This window comes from Bombus pyrosoma, linkage group LG2, assembly GCF_014825855.1.
Source record: "Bombus pyrosoma isolate SC7728 linkage group LG2, ASM1482585v1, whole genome shotgun sequence".
Taxonomy (NCBI): Eukaryota; Metazoa; Arthropoda; class Insecta; order Hymenoptera; family Apidae; genus Bombus; species Bombus pyrosoma.
In genome coordinates, this window is record NC_057771.1 from 11,570,371 (window position 1) to 11,589,149 (window position 18,779).

At 39.3% G+C, this 18,779-nt stretch overlaps 2 protein-coding genes across 5 annotated transcripts in view; one reads left to right on the forward strand and one right to left on the reverse strand.

Moving 5' to 3' along the window:
- Positions 1-18,779, forward strand: part of LOC122577542 (tyrosine-protein phosphatase 99A-like) — a 427,764-nt gene that overhangs the window by 378,734 nt on the left and 30,251 nt on the right. For all 4 annotated transcript variants that reach the window (XM_043748870.1, XM_043748879.1, XM_043748881.1 and 1 more), the window contains exon 4: positions 1,035-1,216. In XM_043748870.1, the coding sequence (XP_043604805.1) occupies positions 1,035-1,216 (182 nt within the window). The remainder of the gene's footprint in view (positions 1-1,034; positions 1,217-18,779) is intronic.
- On the reverse strand, positions 3,591-12,063 carry LOC122573601 (RNA polymerase-associated protein CTR9 homolog). Its single transcript, XM_043740199.1, has 16 exons — positions 12,058-12,063; positions 11,646-11,705; positions 10,689-10,787; positions 10,377-10,616; positions 9,725-10,297; positions 9,533-9,652; positions 9,133-9,443; positions 8,535-9,060; positions 8,274-8,468; positions 8,082-8,198; positions 7,685-7,995; positions 7,275-7,612; positions 7,014-7,188; positions 6,177-6,523; positions 4,417-5,689; positions 3,591-4,322 (listed from the first exon to the last, which is right to left on the reverse strand). The coding sequence occupies exons 1-16, from the start codon at positions 12,061-12,063 to the stop codon at positions 4,226-4,228; spliced, it is 4,788 nt and encodes a 1,595-aa protein (XP_043596134.1). The 3' UTR covers positions 3,591-4,225.

Sequence of the window (18,779 nt, forward strand, 5' to 3'; positions counted from 1 at the left end):
ACAACCGAAAATTGAATAATTTACCATTAATACTAGTAATTCTGACATTTAGAGATTTTCGACTTTCTTGGAAAAGAAGCAGCAGTTGATATCTAATCGATAGGTAATTCGTATCGAATATAGTGTTACCATTTAGAATTTAGAAGCCAACGAATCTTGCTGCTGGCAAAAAACCGATTCGGCCCAACGGAAACTGTGGCAATTACTCGAGAGCACGGTTGCCAGAGAACTTTCCGAAACGGGTCGTGGGACAATTAATGGATGGTATTAATTAGGGATAAAGGAGATGGGGGAGGAGCAGAATCGCGTATAACGTACGAGAGAGTAAAATCTCGCAGCAGAGGCGGGCGTGTTGCGTCTTCGACCACTCATTACTCTACGTCGAACGATGTTTCCGTCATCGGAACTTAGGTAGGTAGAACCGGTGGGTCGTAGCAAAACGGTATTGTTTGTTCACAGCGAGCCGACACGGGGCCATTAATTAATCGCGCGCGCAGTCCACGCAGTCGATTTACATCCGATCCAAGCACGTTACATCCGGATCGTCAGCGATCCGTCGCTACCATTAATTTCTAAATACAATCGTCGGTTTCTCGTTGACGATCCATTGAATTCTAATCAACCGCGAAACGTGCAACGTTTGCCATGATATGTTACGATATTTCGCATGATCGGAGTACTGTCTCGTAATTCGCCCGTATATATAATGAGAAATATTTTATTTTTACAGCCTGTACTTTCAACCCTTAACACACGTAAAGGATGTATTCATAGGGTATAGACGTAGGATGACACGGACGGTTTTTGAAATCGTTTATTTTCCGAATCTATCGGAATAAAAGTAATATTTTTAGCACAGCGTACCCGCTTTACTAACGGCAGAATATTTCAAAACTTTCGCACACGCGTGCAATTACCCCATAAACAAAGCCGTGAGGGCGAACAAAAGCTTTCGAAGCGACAGCTTTTCCCCCTCAAATCATCGCTCATATTTACACGGACCGTACTAACGACTAACGGGCGATTGTTTTCAGAACGGGAGTAGGTGGAGCATGGAACGCAACAGAAGAAATCATAACGCCAAGCAACGATACCACCTATAACATCGAGAACCTGCAACCGTTTACCGTCTACAGCTTTCGTGTATCGGCAGTGAACGCTATGGGACGGAGCAAACCCAGCGAGGAGACTTTCCACTCCGTCACCCTTCGAGAACGTATGTTTTTCTGTATATCTATACCTCTACCGTGAACTACTATTAATCTTCTGTCTTGAACGCCCTCGATTGGTCACGAACTTGCTCCTAGCTGAGCTTCGATCGTGTATTGGGAAAGTGAGAATTCGTGTGGATAACGAGTGATCGAGAATTAGCGAATGTTTATGCCAGGATATTTGTCGTGAGTTTTAGTTTAGTTGAAAAGTTTTAGAAGATTTACGTGGCAAGAATGTCTATTGCGCTTGTGAGATTTTAACGCTTAATCTGTCACTTTTACGTTGACGTAGATTTATTGCGAATGCAATCTATTGTTTTCGCTGTTTCTCTACGCAATATTAGTTTTATTTAAAAATTTCGAACTTAAAAGTATATAAGTCTTATGGATGTTATAACGTAATATTATAAAGAAATGATAAAGACAATAGATATGCAGATCGTACTCGTTAGCTTACGTTTCATGTATGTTTAACTTATTCATTAAATTCCTTAGCTTTCTTCATTCTGCACGTACTAATATCTGTTACGTTTTAATATTGTCTTTAAAGGAAATTCTATTAATGCAATAACGTTTAATATACATTTATTTCGCATTAAAAGTAATCCACTCAGAAATTACGTACAATCAAGTTTAAGTATTTTATCACTGCAACGCACAGCTTCGCGTTTAAACTGCCGGCGGCAGACGAACTTAAGTTTTCGTGTGAAGCTTCAAATGGGTTAACTGTTAAAATTGCGATATAATTGAGAAACGAGTCGAAGAGTTGAGAGTTTCGATCCTGAGGAGATCGAATCGACTAGAGATTGTCTCCGTTCGAATCTCGAATCCATTTTTCATTATTTCATATTTTCGAGTGAAAATCTATCTAAAATTTCAACGTTCCTATAGTATCGTATCCCAACGATATAACCAAAGATTGCTTCCTTTTTATTCACTCAACGTCATCTCCCCTCTCTTTTCCTCGAATACTCATCGGCAATTCTTTGACCAACTCCCTATAACTTCTCGAAAGACATTGAGAACGATATTAGCCGAAAACATCAGAGGGAATGATAATAGACATAAAATTCCACGAAAGATGCTCGGTGGAACGAGTCCCTTCGGGGCAATGTTCAAGCTCGCGGGAGTAAACGTTTCGAATCCAACGGAGGGTAGAAACTCTGGAACTCTAGCGCTATACATATAAAGAAAAGGGGTTGGAAGAACAAGACTAGAAGGAGGAAGAAGAGTGAGAAGAATGGTTTGCACGGCCGGTTTTCCGCGGCCAGGCATCGTCACGAGACTGGCGTAGCCAACTAAGGAGGCGCTAATTGCAGCACCGGAAGGAGCAATGTATAGTCGCGCTTAACTCGAGCAGTCCAGCTTTCCTCTTTCTTCGTTGAACCGTCCTTTGGCTCATTGGTTCGTCTTCGTCTCACGTCCAAGGCAGAAAATAGGTTGAACAGACGGGCGCGTCGGCTAAGCCCTATAAATTCTGTCAACGCCGCCGGGATTGGTCGACGCCTGCTGTATGTATACCCACGACGCTCGACAAACTTTGCATCGCGACTATGTTGACAACGACGACGACGATGACTGTGACAAAGGCGCCGATAGTTAGCGCGCGCCTGCCCTCCAGACCTGAATTCCCATGCGTATCGTCATGGCAATTAGCGCGTTAGACTGTAGATGTCTCGCTGATGGGATTAGCTGCACGAGATTTTCCCCACTGAATATTTGATACCGGGTCGGAAACGGATGCTTTAGTTTAATATACATAGAATTTCTTAGCTAGTCTTCTTACAGCCTCGTTGTTCGGGGGCAGGAAATTGTGGGGAAAAAGAGAAGGATGGATCCGTCCTTCGATTGCTGGTGAAGAATGGAGGAGCAGGACAATGAGAGCACGTGGTTTTAGTATACGTAGAATTTCTTAGTAGCTGGACGTCGAATTAGGATCATCTAAAATTTTTTATATTTTTCAATTTTTTAATGTTTACAATTAAAGGACGTAAGCGAATTTTAGATAGCAAGAAAGACAAAGCAAGAGTATTACTTCCTACGTCTTTCCTTGTCTTTCGTGTGACAAGTTCTAGAAAATTAAAGTTAAAGTATCGCCTACACAAGTGATCTCAACTGTGGCTTCAAATATCTTCAGTGATATGTACATATGTGAGTCGTGTTAATTGTTTATCTAGGAGAATAAGAGTATGGCTTTCGATTAGAGGAATGTCTGTGATGGATTTAAATTTTAGAGATTTCAGATTTTTGTAAGAAACATAAGTAAGAAGCATATAGGAGGGGGAAGAAAAGAGGGAAAGAAAGAACTTTTTAATTTGAATTTTCTGTTTATTTATTATTTATTAATTTATTTTTAAAAAATATACACAACACGCGAAATAACGTTCTGACACATAGATGGACTAGAATATATAAGTACAGTTTGGTATATAATTATGACTATACTTTCTAAGTACCTATGTGAAAATTCACGAAGGCTAATTAAAACTTGCGTTTATTTCAATGTATTGAAAACAACTTCACGAAGAATAAAAATTACATGCGGACTTCTTTTCTATGCTTTTATATGAAAATGTGGATCGAGAAATGCGACGATAGAAAAGGACTTGATAATCAAACAGGAAGAGCAGTGAGATACATAAACAAATGGTTTCGACTGAAATTACGAGGTGTTTTTATAACTCGCAAACATAAAACAAATATTCAATTGTGCGAAATATTACGTCTGAAACACTGAAATCACTCTATCTAGGGATCGCTTAGCTGTCTCGAAACTACGCTTCGATAAACGATAAATCGAAGTTACTCGTAAGCTCGAACGATTGCCAGTTGCCGCGCTCCGTCTTAGCGTAACAATCCTGTTTCAATTCGAACGGTTCTTTCAAACGTGTGTTAAAAAATATATGGCGAAAGTTATATATATTTCATTTATATAAATTTGGCTCTTAAAAAACGTACGTAATCCAAGGTTGGAATTTCTGCACCCTAGTGATGTTACTATATGTGTGTTGAGTTTATTCGCATTCGCTGTCGCCCCCTCGATCTGTATTCGAATGGCGAGAACCAACATCACTGCCAGAAACTGATTTTCCCGACTCTGGAATAGCTGATCTGGAAGAAAATAATCGCAATATGTGACCATCACGGTATCACGGGAGCTGTATTTCGTTTCGGTGAGTGCATTTTGATGTTTTCTTTTATTTACCTTGCCGATCCACTAGGGCTGCGACTTCGAGAGCCACCCTTTGACCGTGAGTCGGAACGCGATCTAGATCTTGACACAGATTTAGATTTTGATCGGTATCTGCTTCTTGATATACGTCCCTCCGACTTTGAATCACTCCTTGATCCTGCTCTTGATCTTGACCTTGATCGCGAAGCTGCTTTTCTGGAACCACTAAGAAACCTTAATCTCGATCGTGCACTAGCTCCAGAGCCCAATCTCGAACATGTACTATGTGCAGAGCCTGATCTCGATCGTGCTCTAGCTGCAGAACCCGATCTTAATAGTGCACTAGCTGCAGAACCCGATCTTGATGGTGTATTAGCTGCAGAACCCGATCTCGAACGTGCACCACGTGCAGAGCCTGATCTCGATCGTGCTCTAGCTGCAGAACCCAATATTGATAGTGCACTAGCTGCAAAACCCGATCTTGATGGTGTATTAGCTGCAGAACCCGATCTCGATGGTGTATTAGCTGCAGAACCCGATCTCGAACATGCACCACGTGCAGAGCCTGATCTCGATCGTGTTCTAGCTGCAGAACCCGATCTTGATAGTGCACTAGCTGTAGAACCCGATCTTGATGATGTATTAGCTGCAGAACCCGATCTCGAACGTACACTACGTGTAGAGCCTGATCTCGATCGTGCTCTAGCTGCAGAACCCGATCTTGATAGTGCACTAGCTGCAAAACCCGATCTTGATGGTGTATTAGCTGCAGAACCCGATCTCGAACGTGCACTACGTGTAGAGCCTGATCTCGATCGTGCTCTAGCTGCAGAACCCGATCTTGATGGTGTATTAGCTGCATAACCCGATCTCGAACGTGCACTACGTGTAGAGCCTGATCTCGATCGTGCTCTAGCTGCAGAACCCGATCTTGATAGTGCACTAGCTGCAAAACCCGATCTTGATGGTGTATTAGCTGCAGAACCCGATCTCGAACGTGCACTACGTGTAGAGCCTGATCTCGATCGTGCTCCAGCTGCAGAACCCGATCTTGATAGTGCACTAGCTGCAAAACCCGATCTCGAACGTGCACTGTGTGCAGAGCCTGATCTCGATCGTGCGCTAGCTGCAGAACCCGATCTCGAACGTGCACTGTGTGCAGAGCCTGATCTCGAACGTGCGCTAGCTGCAGAACCCGATCTTGATCGTGCACTAGCTGCAGAACCCGATCTCGAACGTGCACTATGTGCAGAGCTTGATCTCGATCGTGCGCTAGCTGCAGAACCCAATCTTGATCGTGCACTAGCTGCAGAACCCGATCNTCGAACCTACGCTACGTGCAGAACCCGATCTCGAACGTGCACTGCGTGCAGAGCCTGATCTCGATCGTGCGCCAGCTGCAGAACCCGATCTTGATAGTGCAGTAACTGCAGAACGCGATCTCGAACGTACACTACGTGCAGAACCCGATCTCGAACGTGCACTACGTGCAGAGCCTGATATCGAACGTGCACTGCGTGCAGAGCCTGATCTCGGTCGTGCACTAGCTGCAGAACCCGATCTTGATCGTGCACTAGCTGCAGAACCCGATCTCGAACGTGCACTACGTGCAGAATCCGATCTCGAACGTGCACTACGTGTAGAGCCTGATCTTGATCGTGTGCTAGCTGCAGAAAGCGATCTCGAACATGCACTACGTTCAGAGCCTGATCTCGATCTTGTGCTAGCTACAGAACCCGATTTTGACCGTGCACTAGCTGCAGTACCCGACCTTGATCTTGGCTGCGATCCACTTTTCCTCGAACCACTACGCGATCTTGATCGCGATTGACTCTTCCGCGACCCTGATCTTGATCTCGAGCGTGAACCACCTTTCGCTGAAACGGATCTTGATCTCGACGGACTTTTGGACCGGGATTGACTTCTCGACTTGGAACCTAAGCAAGACGTAGACCGTGAACGAGATACAGATGGAGATTGAAATCCTGACTGTGATCGTGATCGCGATCGTAAACTACTTCTAGAACGACTTCTAGACTTCGATCTGGAACAAGACCTAGATCTCGATGCACGGGATCCTTCTGAGTGAGACATAATTCGTCTATTTCCGCGTCCGCGACCTTCGTTAGCGCTTGCACCCCTGAAAAACAAATTAACGACGCCATTAATTTATTTATTACACGCCTCAGTATTTTACATTCTTGTAGCGACACATGAGTCAACGTTGTTTTGATTGGCTCGGTTCAAAGATAAACGAACTCCGGACAAAATATTATCGCCGTTATTTGTAATCGTCAACCGGAGTTACATTTAAACTTTTTGTAATACTACCGGTCGATACAAATAGACGAACATGCTTTCTAGAGCGATTAGTATAACGAACCAGTATAGCGAATCAGTATAGCGAATTATTATAGCGAATGATTATAGCGAGTCACACAGTCGAATAACAAGCGTAGAGTTGAAAAGTAGCACTGAGCGAGCGACGATAACGACCGGCATACACTATCTCTGCACTTAAAGTGATTTTAATATACGCTAACTATTACAATTTTATCACTCGCCTCTTTAATAAACCAACCAACACGTATAATAAACCACTTCATTCTCATAAAATGAATGATCCTTACCCGCTGGCAATTTTAAGACCTCCTGAATCGCTATCAGATTCGCTCGTCGATATAGTTTCCTTCGATAAAGGCATCTTTCCTTCTGCAGTCTCAGATGTACTTTTCCGAAATGCTCTGTCTTTCTTAATAATCCCTTTTCTTCCACGTTTCGGCTTGAGTCGATCACTTTCTGAACCTGAATATTGCGAAATAAAATATATATTTTTTGAAAAACGCAGATTAATGACACATATAATCGAAGATCATGAAATACTATCTTACCACTTTCTCCACTTCCCATTTCTTTCTTGCGCTTTCCTTTACCCTTGCCCCCTTTTTTTTTATGTTCACCACTTGCTTTTCTTTTCCTTTTCCTTTTTCTAAGAGCTTCCTCCCGATCTTCATCTGTTCCAGAACCACCAGTGTCACTAACGTGTTGATCAGTGCGTGCTTTTTTCCCGTGCCTGCTAGGTTTTTCTGAAGGCATTTTGTTGGATACCAAAACGTTCTTTGTCTTTTCGACGTACTCTTGACGTTTCTGTAACATTTCCTCTTCTTTTTGTCGTCGTATTTCTTCAAGTTTCGGTTGTTCTTCCATTTGTCGCATTTTAAATGCTTGTCTATACATTAATACAAGATCATTATTATGGTGTTTGATGCATTCCATATGCTAATTATGTTCATATAATTACCTTTCTTTTTCTTGTTTTCCCCTAAACATTTTTTGTTCCCCGTTTAATCGTCTACCTCTGCCAATAGGATATTGCGCTTGCGATAAAAGATCTAGACACCTCCTTGCTTCTGCTTCCGCAAGTTGCCCCATTTCATCTCCATGCGTTGATAGATATTGGAAGTATTTATGTGAGAGTCCCAATTCGTGAACTGCCTGAAGTATTGTTGTTAAGGTGGACTTCTCATCCTTCAAAATTTGTGTCGCTAGACGCTGAAGGACAAGTGCAATATTGTATAACAAAACAGTGTCCTGTGGAGCTACTCTTCTTGCCTAAATTGATATAATGAAACTGATAAATTATTCTTCTTTAATCAATATTAACGATATCAGAGCATGACACAATGTTTCCGGCTCACCTTTAATAATGTCAATTTTGCTTCTTTTAATTTACCAGCTTTAAAGTAAGCTCTTCCAAGATATTGTAAAACTTCGACATGATGATATTTATAGAACTTCCGAAGGCAGTTTTCATACTGTAAAAAGATATATTTTATAAAATAGTTGCCGAAACATTATCATATCGTATTACATACAAAACGGAAAGTTACCATTTGTATAGCGCTAACGAATTGTTTTTGCTCTACATAAATATGCGCAATATTCAACCATACATCGCAAAATTCTGCTGTTGCTTCTCGAACTTGAGCAAAAATATCTCTAGCTTCATTTACACAACCTTTATGCGCTAGTACAGCTCCTATTCCATTTGCAGCCCAAATATTTTTAGGATCGTTTCGCAAAACCTATGAATTTCAATATCTATATATGTATATACGAATAGGAAGATTTATTATTTTTTAGTATCATACCTGTTTATACATAGCCAATGCTCTGTCTTGATGTCGTTTCTCTCGATCTTTATCTTTTCCACTTTGATGCAATGTTTGCAACCAAATGTTACCCAAAGCAATCAAAGAATAGGCATCGGTATTTGTTGCTGGATTTTTTAAAATTCTTTCGAATTTCTTCTGGCCAGGATCCCATTGCATTTTAACCAAATGTAAATTACCCAAAAGAGACCATGTATCTGGGTGCTCTTTATTTATGCTTAAAGCACCCTTAAACCAATCAGACGCTTCATAAATTTGTCCTTTATCTCGAGCCATACAGCCAAGTCGTAAATAACAATCTACATAGTTTGGATGTCTCTTTAAAATGAATTTGTATAACACTTCTGCTGTATAAAATATACATAAAGCTTCGTTCAAACGAGCCAAATTATATGTTATCGTAACTGCAATTGAGTTATAGTATGCAGAATCGTATAAGGCATCAGCTTTACAACGCGCTAAAGATTCCTTAAAATTTTTTCTAGCTTCTTTTAAGTTTCCAAGTCTATGATAAAGTAATAAGTGTTAGCCTTAATAGCAGATAAAATAAATTAAACTAAGGAAATATGAAACATACCTATAATATAGAGCACCAACATTATTTAGAATTTCTGGTGGTATATCTGCCTGCATTTTTTCTTGTAAAATTCTGATTACCGTACCATATGCATTTAAGGCGTCATTATGGTCACTTTGCTCCAATACCTGAGCTAATTCAATCCACGCTTCAACATCATCCGGAAATTGTTCAGTTACTTTCCGAAGGTGGTTTTTAGCAATATCGCGTTTCGATTGAGAACTCGAATTTGCGTAAAGAGATCCAAGAATTTTCATTGTTTCGTAATTATCTGGATGAGCTTCCAACACTTTTTCGAAACATTGTTTTGCCTGTGATTTAAAAACAGTGTATGTAAAATTTATTAGTTTTACCCTATCATATATAGTATATAGTAATATATATAACACGTTATGCTTACATTTTCTGCATCACCACGATAAATATACATTTGACCTAAGCCAAAGTGTGGTAATACAAAAACTGGAGGCGCAAATTGTGTTGCCTGATAGTAATATTGAAACGCTTTGTCATAGTCACCCTGAAATAGTTAAATTATTTTTCAAAATTTTGAGTATGTATATATGTAAACTTGCTTATATCGTACACTTACTTGAACATGAAATGCTCTGGCTAATTGATAGCAACTCTCTGCACGCATAGCCTCGTTCTCGGTATTGTGAAATGCATGGTCGGCTAAGTACCGTGCTTTGTCGTAGTCCTTTTTAAAGAAAAAATAATTTGCCAAATGATTCAACACCATGGGATTAGTCGAATCAATGTTATAAGCTTTAGATAACATTAGAACACCATTTCTGATACTATCAGACTGTTGTTGATTCAGTTTCAGTACTGAAAGTCCAACTAATGCTCCAACACATTGGCCATCTAACTGTAAAGCTCTTTCAAATGCTAAACGTGCTTTTTTCTGATTATTTAATTTCATAAAACAATGTCCCATCGCCAACCTCACAGCAGCTGGACAATTTGGATTTGTTCTCAATGCCTTTTTATAAAAGGCAAGCGCACCTCTGTAATCTTTTTTGTTAAATTCTATGCATGCTTTTCCCAGTAGGGAAGGAATATTATTTGGAGACTGATTTAGTACAAAATTAAATTGGGCATCAGCCCGATCCATCTTATCCCCTTCCAGGAGGCAGAAGTAAGCTTTGCCAAGTATATGATTCTGTAGCACAAAAAAGTATTATATAAATAATAGATAAATATTTCCAAGCATCAAATGAAATACTAGAAATGATATATACTTGGTCACACATAGTAATCTTATCTGCAGTTGTATATAATATGGTGGCTTTTGCAAATAGATCTCTCTTTTTGTTTTTATTCTTTTCTCTGTTGGCTTCCTGCACATAATATGCAGCCAACATATTCAACGCACGCATTTGATCTTCTTCATAGTCACGGTAATCAATATTAGCATCAATCCGAGAAGATTCAAGTATTTTAATGAAATCTTCGATTTTATGTTGTTTGTAATATTCAAGCTACAATGAAATACAATATGTTTAATGTTTTGTAGCTTTTCTATTATATTTATTATAATTCAAGGTACCTACAGCCCAATTGACCCAAATTTTAAGTTGTGCATGTTCTTGACGTAAAATACCAAGAACCTCATCTCCTTCTGGTAATTGATCCAGGTCTAGCTCGATTACCTAATAAAACGTAATTTAATATATTAAAAAAATTAACTAGCGAAATATGGTGAGGGATTTAAGTAGACAAAAAATGGATAAAAGATTTGTAGAGGATTTGTGTAGAGAAAGTTTGATATTCGCTGAGACGCTCGTACAGAGTATAAATCGCAAAGTAAAATTGCTAATTAATATTTAGTAAATACTCGCTAGATAATCGTCGATAACTCTGTACGTTGATACAGAAAGATACTCGTAGATACTGATAGATACTAACTCGAATAATAACTCGGATAATGACTCAGAAAATAACTGCTTGCTCGCGATCGCATCCGTTTATTTATACTGGTCGGGGGAGAGTCGGAAAATTTGTATTCGTCTTTCTTCGACGGTTACATGTAGCGGCGACATTGTTTTGCCCGGAGTTTATTTATCATTACGTTTCATGCGTCAAGGCTGTGTCAATGTCCCGAGGCAAAATAACAACATGATTTGAATTGTCCTCTAACTCATGTGCCGCTACAGATTCAATTTCAATTAACAAATGTCTAACATTTAACTTTTTACTGTACATGACATAAATGGGAAACATATTGGAAACAATATAAACAAAATAAGATCAAAAAATTAGTCCAAAATTATGCGATCAAAACAAATACGAAACAATAGTAATTTATATTTCATATCGAGGACAAATTTCAAGATATTTTAACAGTCATTGTTTGTACTTGCAGGGATTAGCTACACAAAAGTGTCTTCATATCACGGGTATTTAAAGAATCTTGAATTACATGTCAATGATATATAACAGGAATGGTTTAGCTTACTTTCAATACTTCGCAAATGATAAAATTCAATGTTGAAAACAAAAATATTCACCTCATCTATATCACGAAGTGGAATCTCTATGGAAACCGCCAGTCGTTCAGTGTATAGCCACTAACTGCAGCGGGGTATAGTCGACAGATGTCGTGTCGGACCAAGATTAATATTAGATAATAAAATAGCGACATTTTTGTGCCTGATTCTGGTTCGGTGGCCAGAGAGTATACCACGGAATAACAATCAAAAATTAGTTTGGCTTCCACGGAACTGTATATACAGTTCCCTTCCTCTATTGTTTCGGATTTGTTAATTAATGCACAATGAATTTCGTAACTATTGATACCGCACCAGCTAACATTAGTAAATAACACCTGTGGCTAGAGTTTCAGCCATCGCAATTTTAGCTTGTTCAGCGTGCATTTGCTTTGAGAAAATTGAAATAGCTTTGCCAAATGAACGCGCTCACTTGCATGACGACTATTCGGAGCGATGTTTATACTGCTTCCGTAAAACGTGGATTCCCGCACAAACGTTGTGCTTACCGTAGCCTATAGTAATCCATACAAATATTTGAACATTTAGCATTAGAAAATTTTGCGTATTATGTGTGTTATGCGAAACTTATAAAAATTTTACTAGTAGGATAGCGAAACACGACTATCGTGATTATGTTAATATTTGGAACTAATGCGAAATGTGTATATATATCGAATTTATAATACGTTTGTTGTATGTAGTTAAAAATTAGTATACAGAAATCACAAGGGAAAACCGTAATACGTCACACCGTTTGCTTTTCATATGAGAACGATTTTAACATCCAGTAGCTTTTATGCGATCTCATATCGCTAATCTACCTTTATATGAAATTTGGTTATGGCATTCTTTTGAGAAATATGTACATGAAAAATATTGATTTCTCAAAATTATTCATGATAATTGAAATTAGAAAGTTAACAAAATTGTACTTATCCTATCGCTCTTTTGCAATCTTCGTATAGCCATCCTAAACCATGTTTAAATGTTTGTCATCTTCTAAATAGACTAAATACCTGTAGTTTCTATTTACAAATTTGTTTCTAAATTTACCAATATATACATAATAATCGGATCTTATTATGATAGTAATGAAATTTAGATATGTTTAATATAACACACGTTTTATATCCATAAAATTAAATGCTCCAATGCTTTTCGTAAGTCACTGTGTATTTTTTATTTTCTTAAAAAACAACATAAATATTACGCGCTCGTAATTCATGTATGTCACAGACTAACACGGTGATAATTAATACGTCGACGATTTATTAATATGGAAAATTAATTTAACGCATGGATGAAACGATCGGAAGTATTGATCTCCAGGTCATCTGGGTCAGAACGGAAAAACTCCCTCGATTTTCCACGGGTTTCGAAAATTACATTTAACAACTCGTCAATATAATGGCATTAATTATTAATATCACATTTCTCCGCTAACAATATCTAAACACACGAATTAATTAAACCGCCAGGGCTGAATGATTTCACGGAAAATTCAACGTGTGATATTTAAACAACATGTATCCCGGGCAAATATCGAGTTACAATGAGCCATCGATTGCTATATCGTATTACTCGAGTAATTCGTTTAGTTGGCTACGAACAATTCCAACAAAATCGCGGGGAAAAATGCGATTAACGCGTCAAATCTTCGAGAGTCGAATGCCAAAAGCAATTTATTGCGTTATCAGTCGATCGTAACACTACTACGAAAAAACTGGAAAGAAACAAAACCTAAGCAAGCGTTCATAATTTCAGGTTCATTTATGCATAAGAATACAATGCGTACGGTACAAAAGCATGGATAAAAGGATAATTAAATATGGTTTTAAAAATGTTTCTACGCGTTTTTCTCATATTTAATCTTTTCATATTACCCTTTCTGTATTGCTTATTTATGGTTCTTTTTTGTTCCTAAATTTTTTAAAAATCTTTTGGTAAATATACGTAATCCCTGATTTAAAATAGAACAGATATGAATCAGAGAAACAAAGAACAAAAGCCGAGAGATAAAATAAATTAAAAAAAAAATATGAAACAGTCTTTTGAAATACTGTAACTGAAAGCAGAATGGTAGGAAGTATGAAATGAGCTTATAAAACAATTATGTATTCAACAAAGAAAAAGAAGAGATTATATAAAATATTAACTTCAAATTACTTTTATGGTAGTTACACATTGTTTAATTAAATATTTTTTAAGAAAGTAAACGATCTTGCTTCTGTATACAGTATTTTAATAGTATACTAAATTATATTGTAATATTGAAATTCACCGCGTAATTGTAACGCAAAATGCGTCTTTCATGACAAAATGCAACACATTTTTGCTTTTCACATATTGCATCGAATTAACGCCTGATACGAGACATATCTACGTTAGAATGTCAATATACCGGTATTGGTAATATGCTCGCTGTTCAAATAGCTTAATTAACGAAGCAATAACCGCACGTTTAATAAACCGGTTTACTAAAACAGATTAACGACCAAGACTAGTTCTGCATACCTATTAATTTCTGCATGCTATAAAACGTTCTACGATCCATCGGATATTTCTATACAGATGGATTACAAAGATCAACAAGCGACGATAATTAATTAATTGAATCTCGTAAGAATACTTTTTTTTCTACTTCCACGTCATAAAAATCAACCCTCAGTCAAAATATATAAAAATCACAGATGACAAAAACACGATACGACACAATTCCCATTATTCGTAGAAAAGCAATTTTCGATACATTGTTAACCAATTTCTATGTTCAAATTATCTCATCGTTCGTTTTTTGATATTAAACGTGTATTTTATCAGCTTCCTGAACATCTAAAAATACAAATAACATTACAGTAGAGTTACGCAGAGTTGCAGAAAAATCAGAAAATCAACGGAAATGGGCTTATCATATTTTTCTCACGCGATTTTCATCCACTGCAGAAATACTTTAAAAAATTGTCATTTCAATAGCACTCGAACGTTAATCCTGTAACGAAAGCAGATCAGTGCGCGTTAAAACCGATCATCAAATGTCCGAAATCAATTAAAATCAGGCCACGGGACACGCATTAAGCTCGATGGAAAAAATCGCGATGTGTTCACCGACCTGACAAATACGGGCGAAAATGGACACCAGGCATCGAAATCTAGCCGGCGATGTTTTTGATGCTTCATCGAATCGAATCGAATCGAAACACGGGAGTCGCGTCGCGAACTATTGCCTGAAGCGGAATAGGGAGAGGCACGCGAAATCGGTGCTATTAAATACATAAACTGGCGTACACAGCCAGAGGCACGTTCATTATGGTAGCACGTGAGGAAGGAATAATTATCTGGTAATCAAGGCTAGCCCGCATAGGCGATCACGCGGATTCGTGTCAATAACTGATTTAAATACCAGAGAACATGAGTCGACGCCAATATGAATCCATGCGTGAGCATCATATTAACAAAGCCATCATCCTAGAAACGAGGATTGGCGATTAAGAAAAAAAGAAAGAAACGAACAGAAACGTTACGAGTTGTTAAATCGAACGCCATTATATTCGTTTCGTGATATTGTATACCCTAGGTCCGGTTTTTGTTTTTCGCTGTGCTTCTCCTGCTGTGTGTTTTTCCGATACTCGCGACCGGAAGCGACGTTTAAGCGCCGTTTTCACTGGAATAGTTAAAAATAACATTGCGCGATCGAGCAAAACATTGACGCAGCGAAAATTTCGACGTTAAAAAAGGAAAATTCCGTGTTCACAAAATTCTAGTCGGATAGTAAATAGCCAGAGCCGATGAAGTTATTTTCCTCGTCACTTCGTTGTGGATACGTGTCCATGTCAGATCGGTCAGGTTTGTTAGACTCTTCGATTGGAGAAATCGTATACGATGGCATACTAAAAAAAAAGTGAAAATGCAATTTATCACAGGATTATTTATGCTTTACATATCAATATAATTATTTCCAATGTATTTCTAAAACGTTTAACTCATACAAATGATTGATGGCTTAGTGTTTATGATTTATTTTCAATTTAACAATTGCGTTTAACAACTAATTTAACAATGTTATCTTTAACAACGCGTGCTTTAATCCATCAAGAAAATTCGTACGGTCAGCGTTTTTACGATCATATTTCAGACTTGAATGAAATGTATGTGGACTTTCGTGATTGGCTTATGTTTCGTAAAAGAAACTTGGTTCAATTGCTTCGTATCATAATTCAAGCTCCTTGGATCCGTACATTCAGCCAAACATAGTTCGTAGGAGTAATTCAAAACCGTAATTCGATTGGTTGTTTCGCTTGCTCAAATCACTACGAACTACGAACGATGTGACATCCTATCTGAAGATCGATGAAGTCTTTCCAAGTAGAGGTGAACACGCGTTTGAAACAGGATGACAAACCTTTGCTCGATGGCGAGCGACGAGTAATACGTCAATCGTGACAGCATGTTTTTCTCGCGATGAGACGAATGAATTTTTCAGAAACGCCCGATCCAAGGAGAAATCTTTGACGTCGAACTGCGAAAAAGCAGCTGACATTGTGTCGATATGAAGTTTTAGATATGAATTTTAATAAATAGATATGTAGATATAAATAGATACGATATAGGCGCGCTATCATTCACCTAATGAGATTCGACTATCAAATATTAGAGTACTTCGATGTGTCCTTGATAGGTATAACATTACCGGAATAGGTACATATTCCTGAATAATTAAACTGATTAATAATTAATTAGTCGGAGGACATTGGACGTAAAGCAATTATTTGTAAGCCTGGAGGCAGAAAATGACGATTGTTCGTCGTGTCGAACTGTCGAATATTGTACGTAAACGTGGAAATGTTATACAGGAAAATTAATTTCGAAAATACGTTGATGGCTGAACCGCACGATGGTCGATAGAGGATTAGTAAAACGATAGCACATCAACGAGGAATGTCTAGTATACAGTCGAGTTTACATTTTATTTTGCAAACATAGATATATTACCATCCATACATCAACGGATAGGCGAAGTACCTAGGCTAGATGGCAATAATTGTGTTGCGATAACGAGATAATGACAGTTATCGGGGTAATAAACGGGTAATTAATAGAAGACCGTGTATTTAATACCGTCAATACGAGACACGTGAGCGTCGATGAGCGATAAAGGCTAATAAACAGAGAGATCGAAAGGGATGATGAAACGCGAGTCGACTCGAATGAAAGCGGCGTCGAAATCAGCGCAGCGCTGTACCGGCCGACGTTAATGTTGGCATCTTATCACGCGGCTCGTTATTCAACCTAGTTTCCCTTAAGAACTGTATTTATGTTTACCTGTTTCTTTTTTTAATAACATTTCTACGAGTTTACCGGAAGCTTCTTTGATCTTTGCATCCCGGAGCGAACTCCAATCTCTCCGCGCAAATAGATATGCCTTCAGAGAATAATTAATTTTACAGCCGGTAAACGTTCTACCTCTTTGCAGTTGTTAATGAGATGCTACGAAACTTTCTCTTTTTTCCATCTTTCTCTCTCTCTCTCCCTCTCTATCTCTATCTCTCTGCCTCTTTGTACCCCTTGTCCATTTAACTTGGCGTGCAAGTAGCATCAAGCGTCATGCAAAACTGTATTTTCGATTCTTCGGCGATAAATATCTGAATTAGGTGCTTGCCGTATCTAAGACACTTTACAGGAGCTACTCTACTTTATTGTAACTTTGACCCACATTGCAGAGAACGAACTCCACCAAATTACTTCCACCCCTTAGTCCCGTTTCTAAACTGTTTCTCTATATTTTAACCGTTCTCCGCCATGACCGTTCTCCAGAACGAAGCAAATGAAATTGAATCGACGCGCACACGATTAGCAGATAATGCGCCAACATAGGGTTCGTGGGCGGAATTTATTGCCAGCATATTCTAATTCGCGATACTAATTGGCCGGTGTATGCGTGTCTGTATATGTTATACCGTATATATGGACAAGGCAGGCAATAGCGAGAGTGCGATGCCACGTCGCTGGTGGTGTACAGGAATCCACGGGTGGCTTAAATGAAACGCTGCCCTTTCTCTGTCTCCGTCTCTCTTTCTAGCCACCCTCGCACTGCCTCTCTGCTCTCTGTCTCACCCAGATCAATAGGGCACCAACGAAACTTCTCCTACCACTTTAGCCCCGAACCAATACCTACGTATACCGACTCTCGTTCCTGTTTCCGGAGGTCGTTCGCCTGTCCCCCATAAATATATGGCGTAACAGAGCCACCAATTAGCCATCGGGACAGCCGTGTCGGGGTATATACGCCCCCGGTCCTGTGCGGATCGGGGTAAGTTCATTCGGGGCACGGTACGGTGGTGCGCGCGAAAATTGGAGAATTCGTTGCGTGGTTGTGCTAGCTAATTCCGGTAACATCCTCGGGTCCGCGAGTCGGTAATCAGCTTGAGTTATGAACTTTAACACCGACGCCGGAGAGATACGGTGGCGGAGCGTCGCGAGCCACGCTTTTATTTCCCTTCGGAGCTGATAAGGGGTCGTGGAAATTTCTACCACTCAGTCCACTGTCGTCTCACACCCCTTTACCGACATCCACGTCTTCTTCATCGGCATTTTTTTCACTTTTACGTCGCGCTGGGAAGATATAATTCGCGAAGTGGCGGCGGTTTTTATTGCGAGAATATCGCGGCAACCGCCGTCTCTATTTAGTTTATAGAACCGCTCGCGACCGTAGCGCTGCTCTTTACGATCGTGCCGGATATTGAATTAGTTTTCTCCTTTCCTATTTTTCCAGTGTACGGGATTCGTTCTATTCGGCGATCGAAGAAAGTTGCATGGATAAAGAGAGTGGGAGGGAGGGAGGGAGGGAGGGAGGGAGGGAGGGAGGGAGGAAGAGTCGAGGAAAAAAGAAAGGAACCGATGTTGCGTGCTTTTATCGCGGAGACGTTGGGGCAAACATAGCCGTCATAAACGTGGTCCCGGCCCAGGATCATAATAACTTAGCGCAGATTTAGCGACGGTAAAAAAACGCGGCTAGCTCACATTTATTACAGGGCTGAATTACCTCGGCAGAGTGGCTGGCCGGAATCGCGTGAAAGACTTATCGCCATCCACGTATCCGTCATAATACCTGACCCACGACAATGTCTTCAGCTACGCGTTAATAATAGTGGTTGT

What these genes read in the sequence shown, in the direction of transcription:
- LOC122573601 (XM_043740199.1), bottom strand. An exon ending in GCGTAGTGGTTCGAGGAAAA is followed by an intron (nt 5,690 to 6,176) that starts GTGGATCGCAGC and finishes CGGGTTCTGCAG; the next exon opens with CTAGTGCACGATCAAGATTG. An exon ending in AGCCCTAGTGGATCGGCAAG is followed by an intron (nt 4,323 to 4,416) that starts GTAAATAAAAGA and finishes ATTTTCTTCCAG; the next exon opens with ATCAGCTATTCCAGAGTCGG.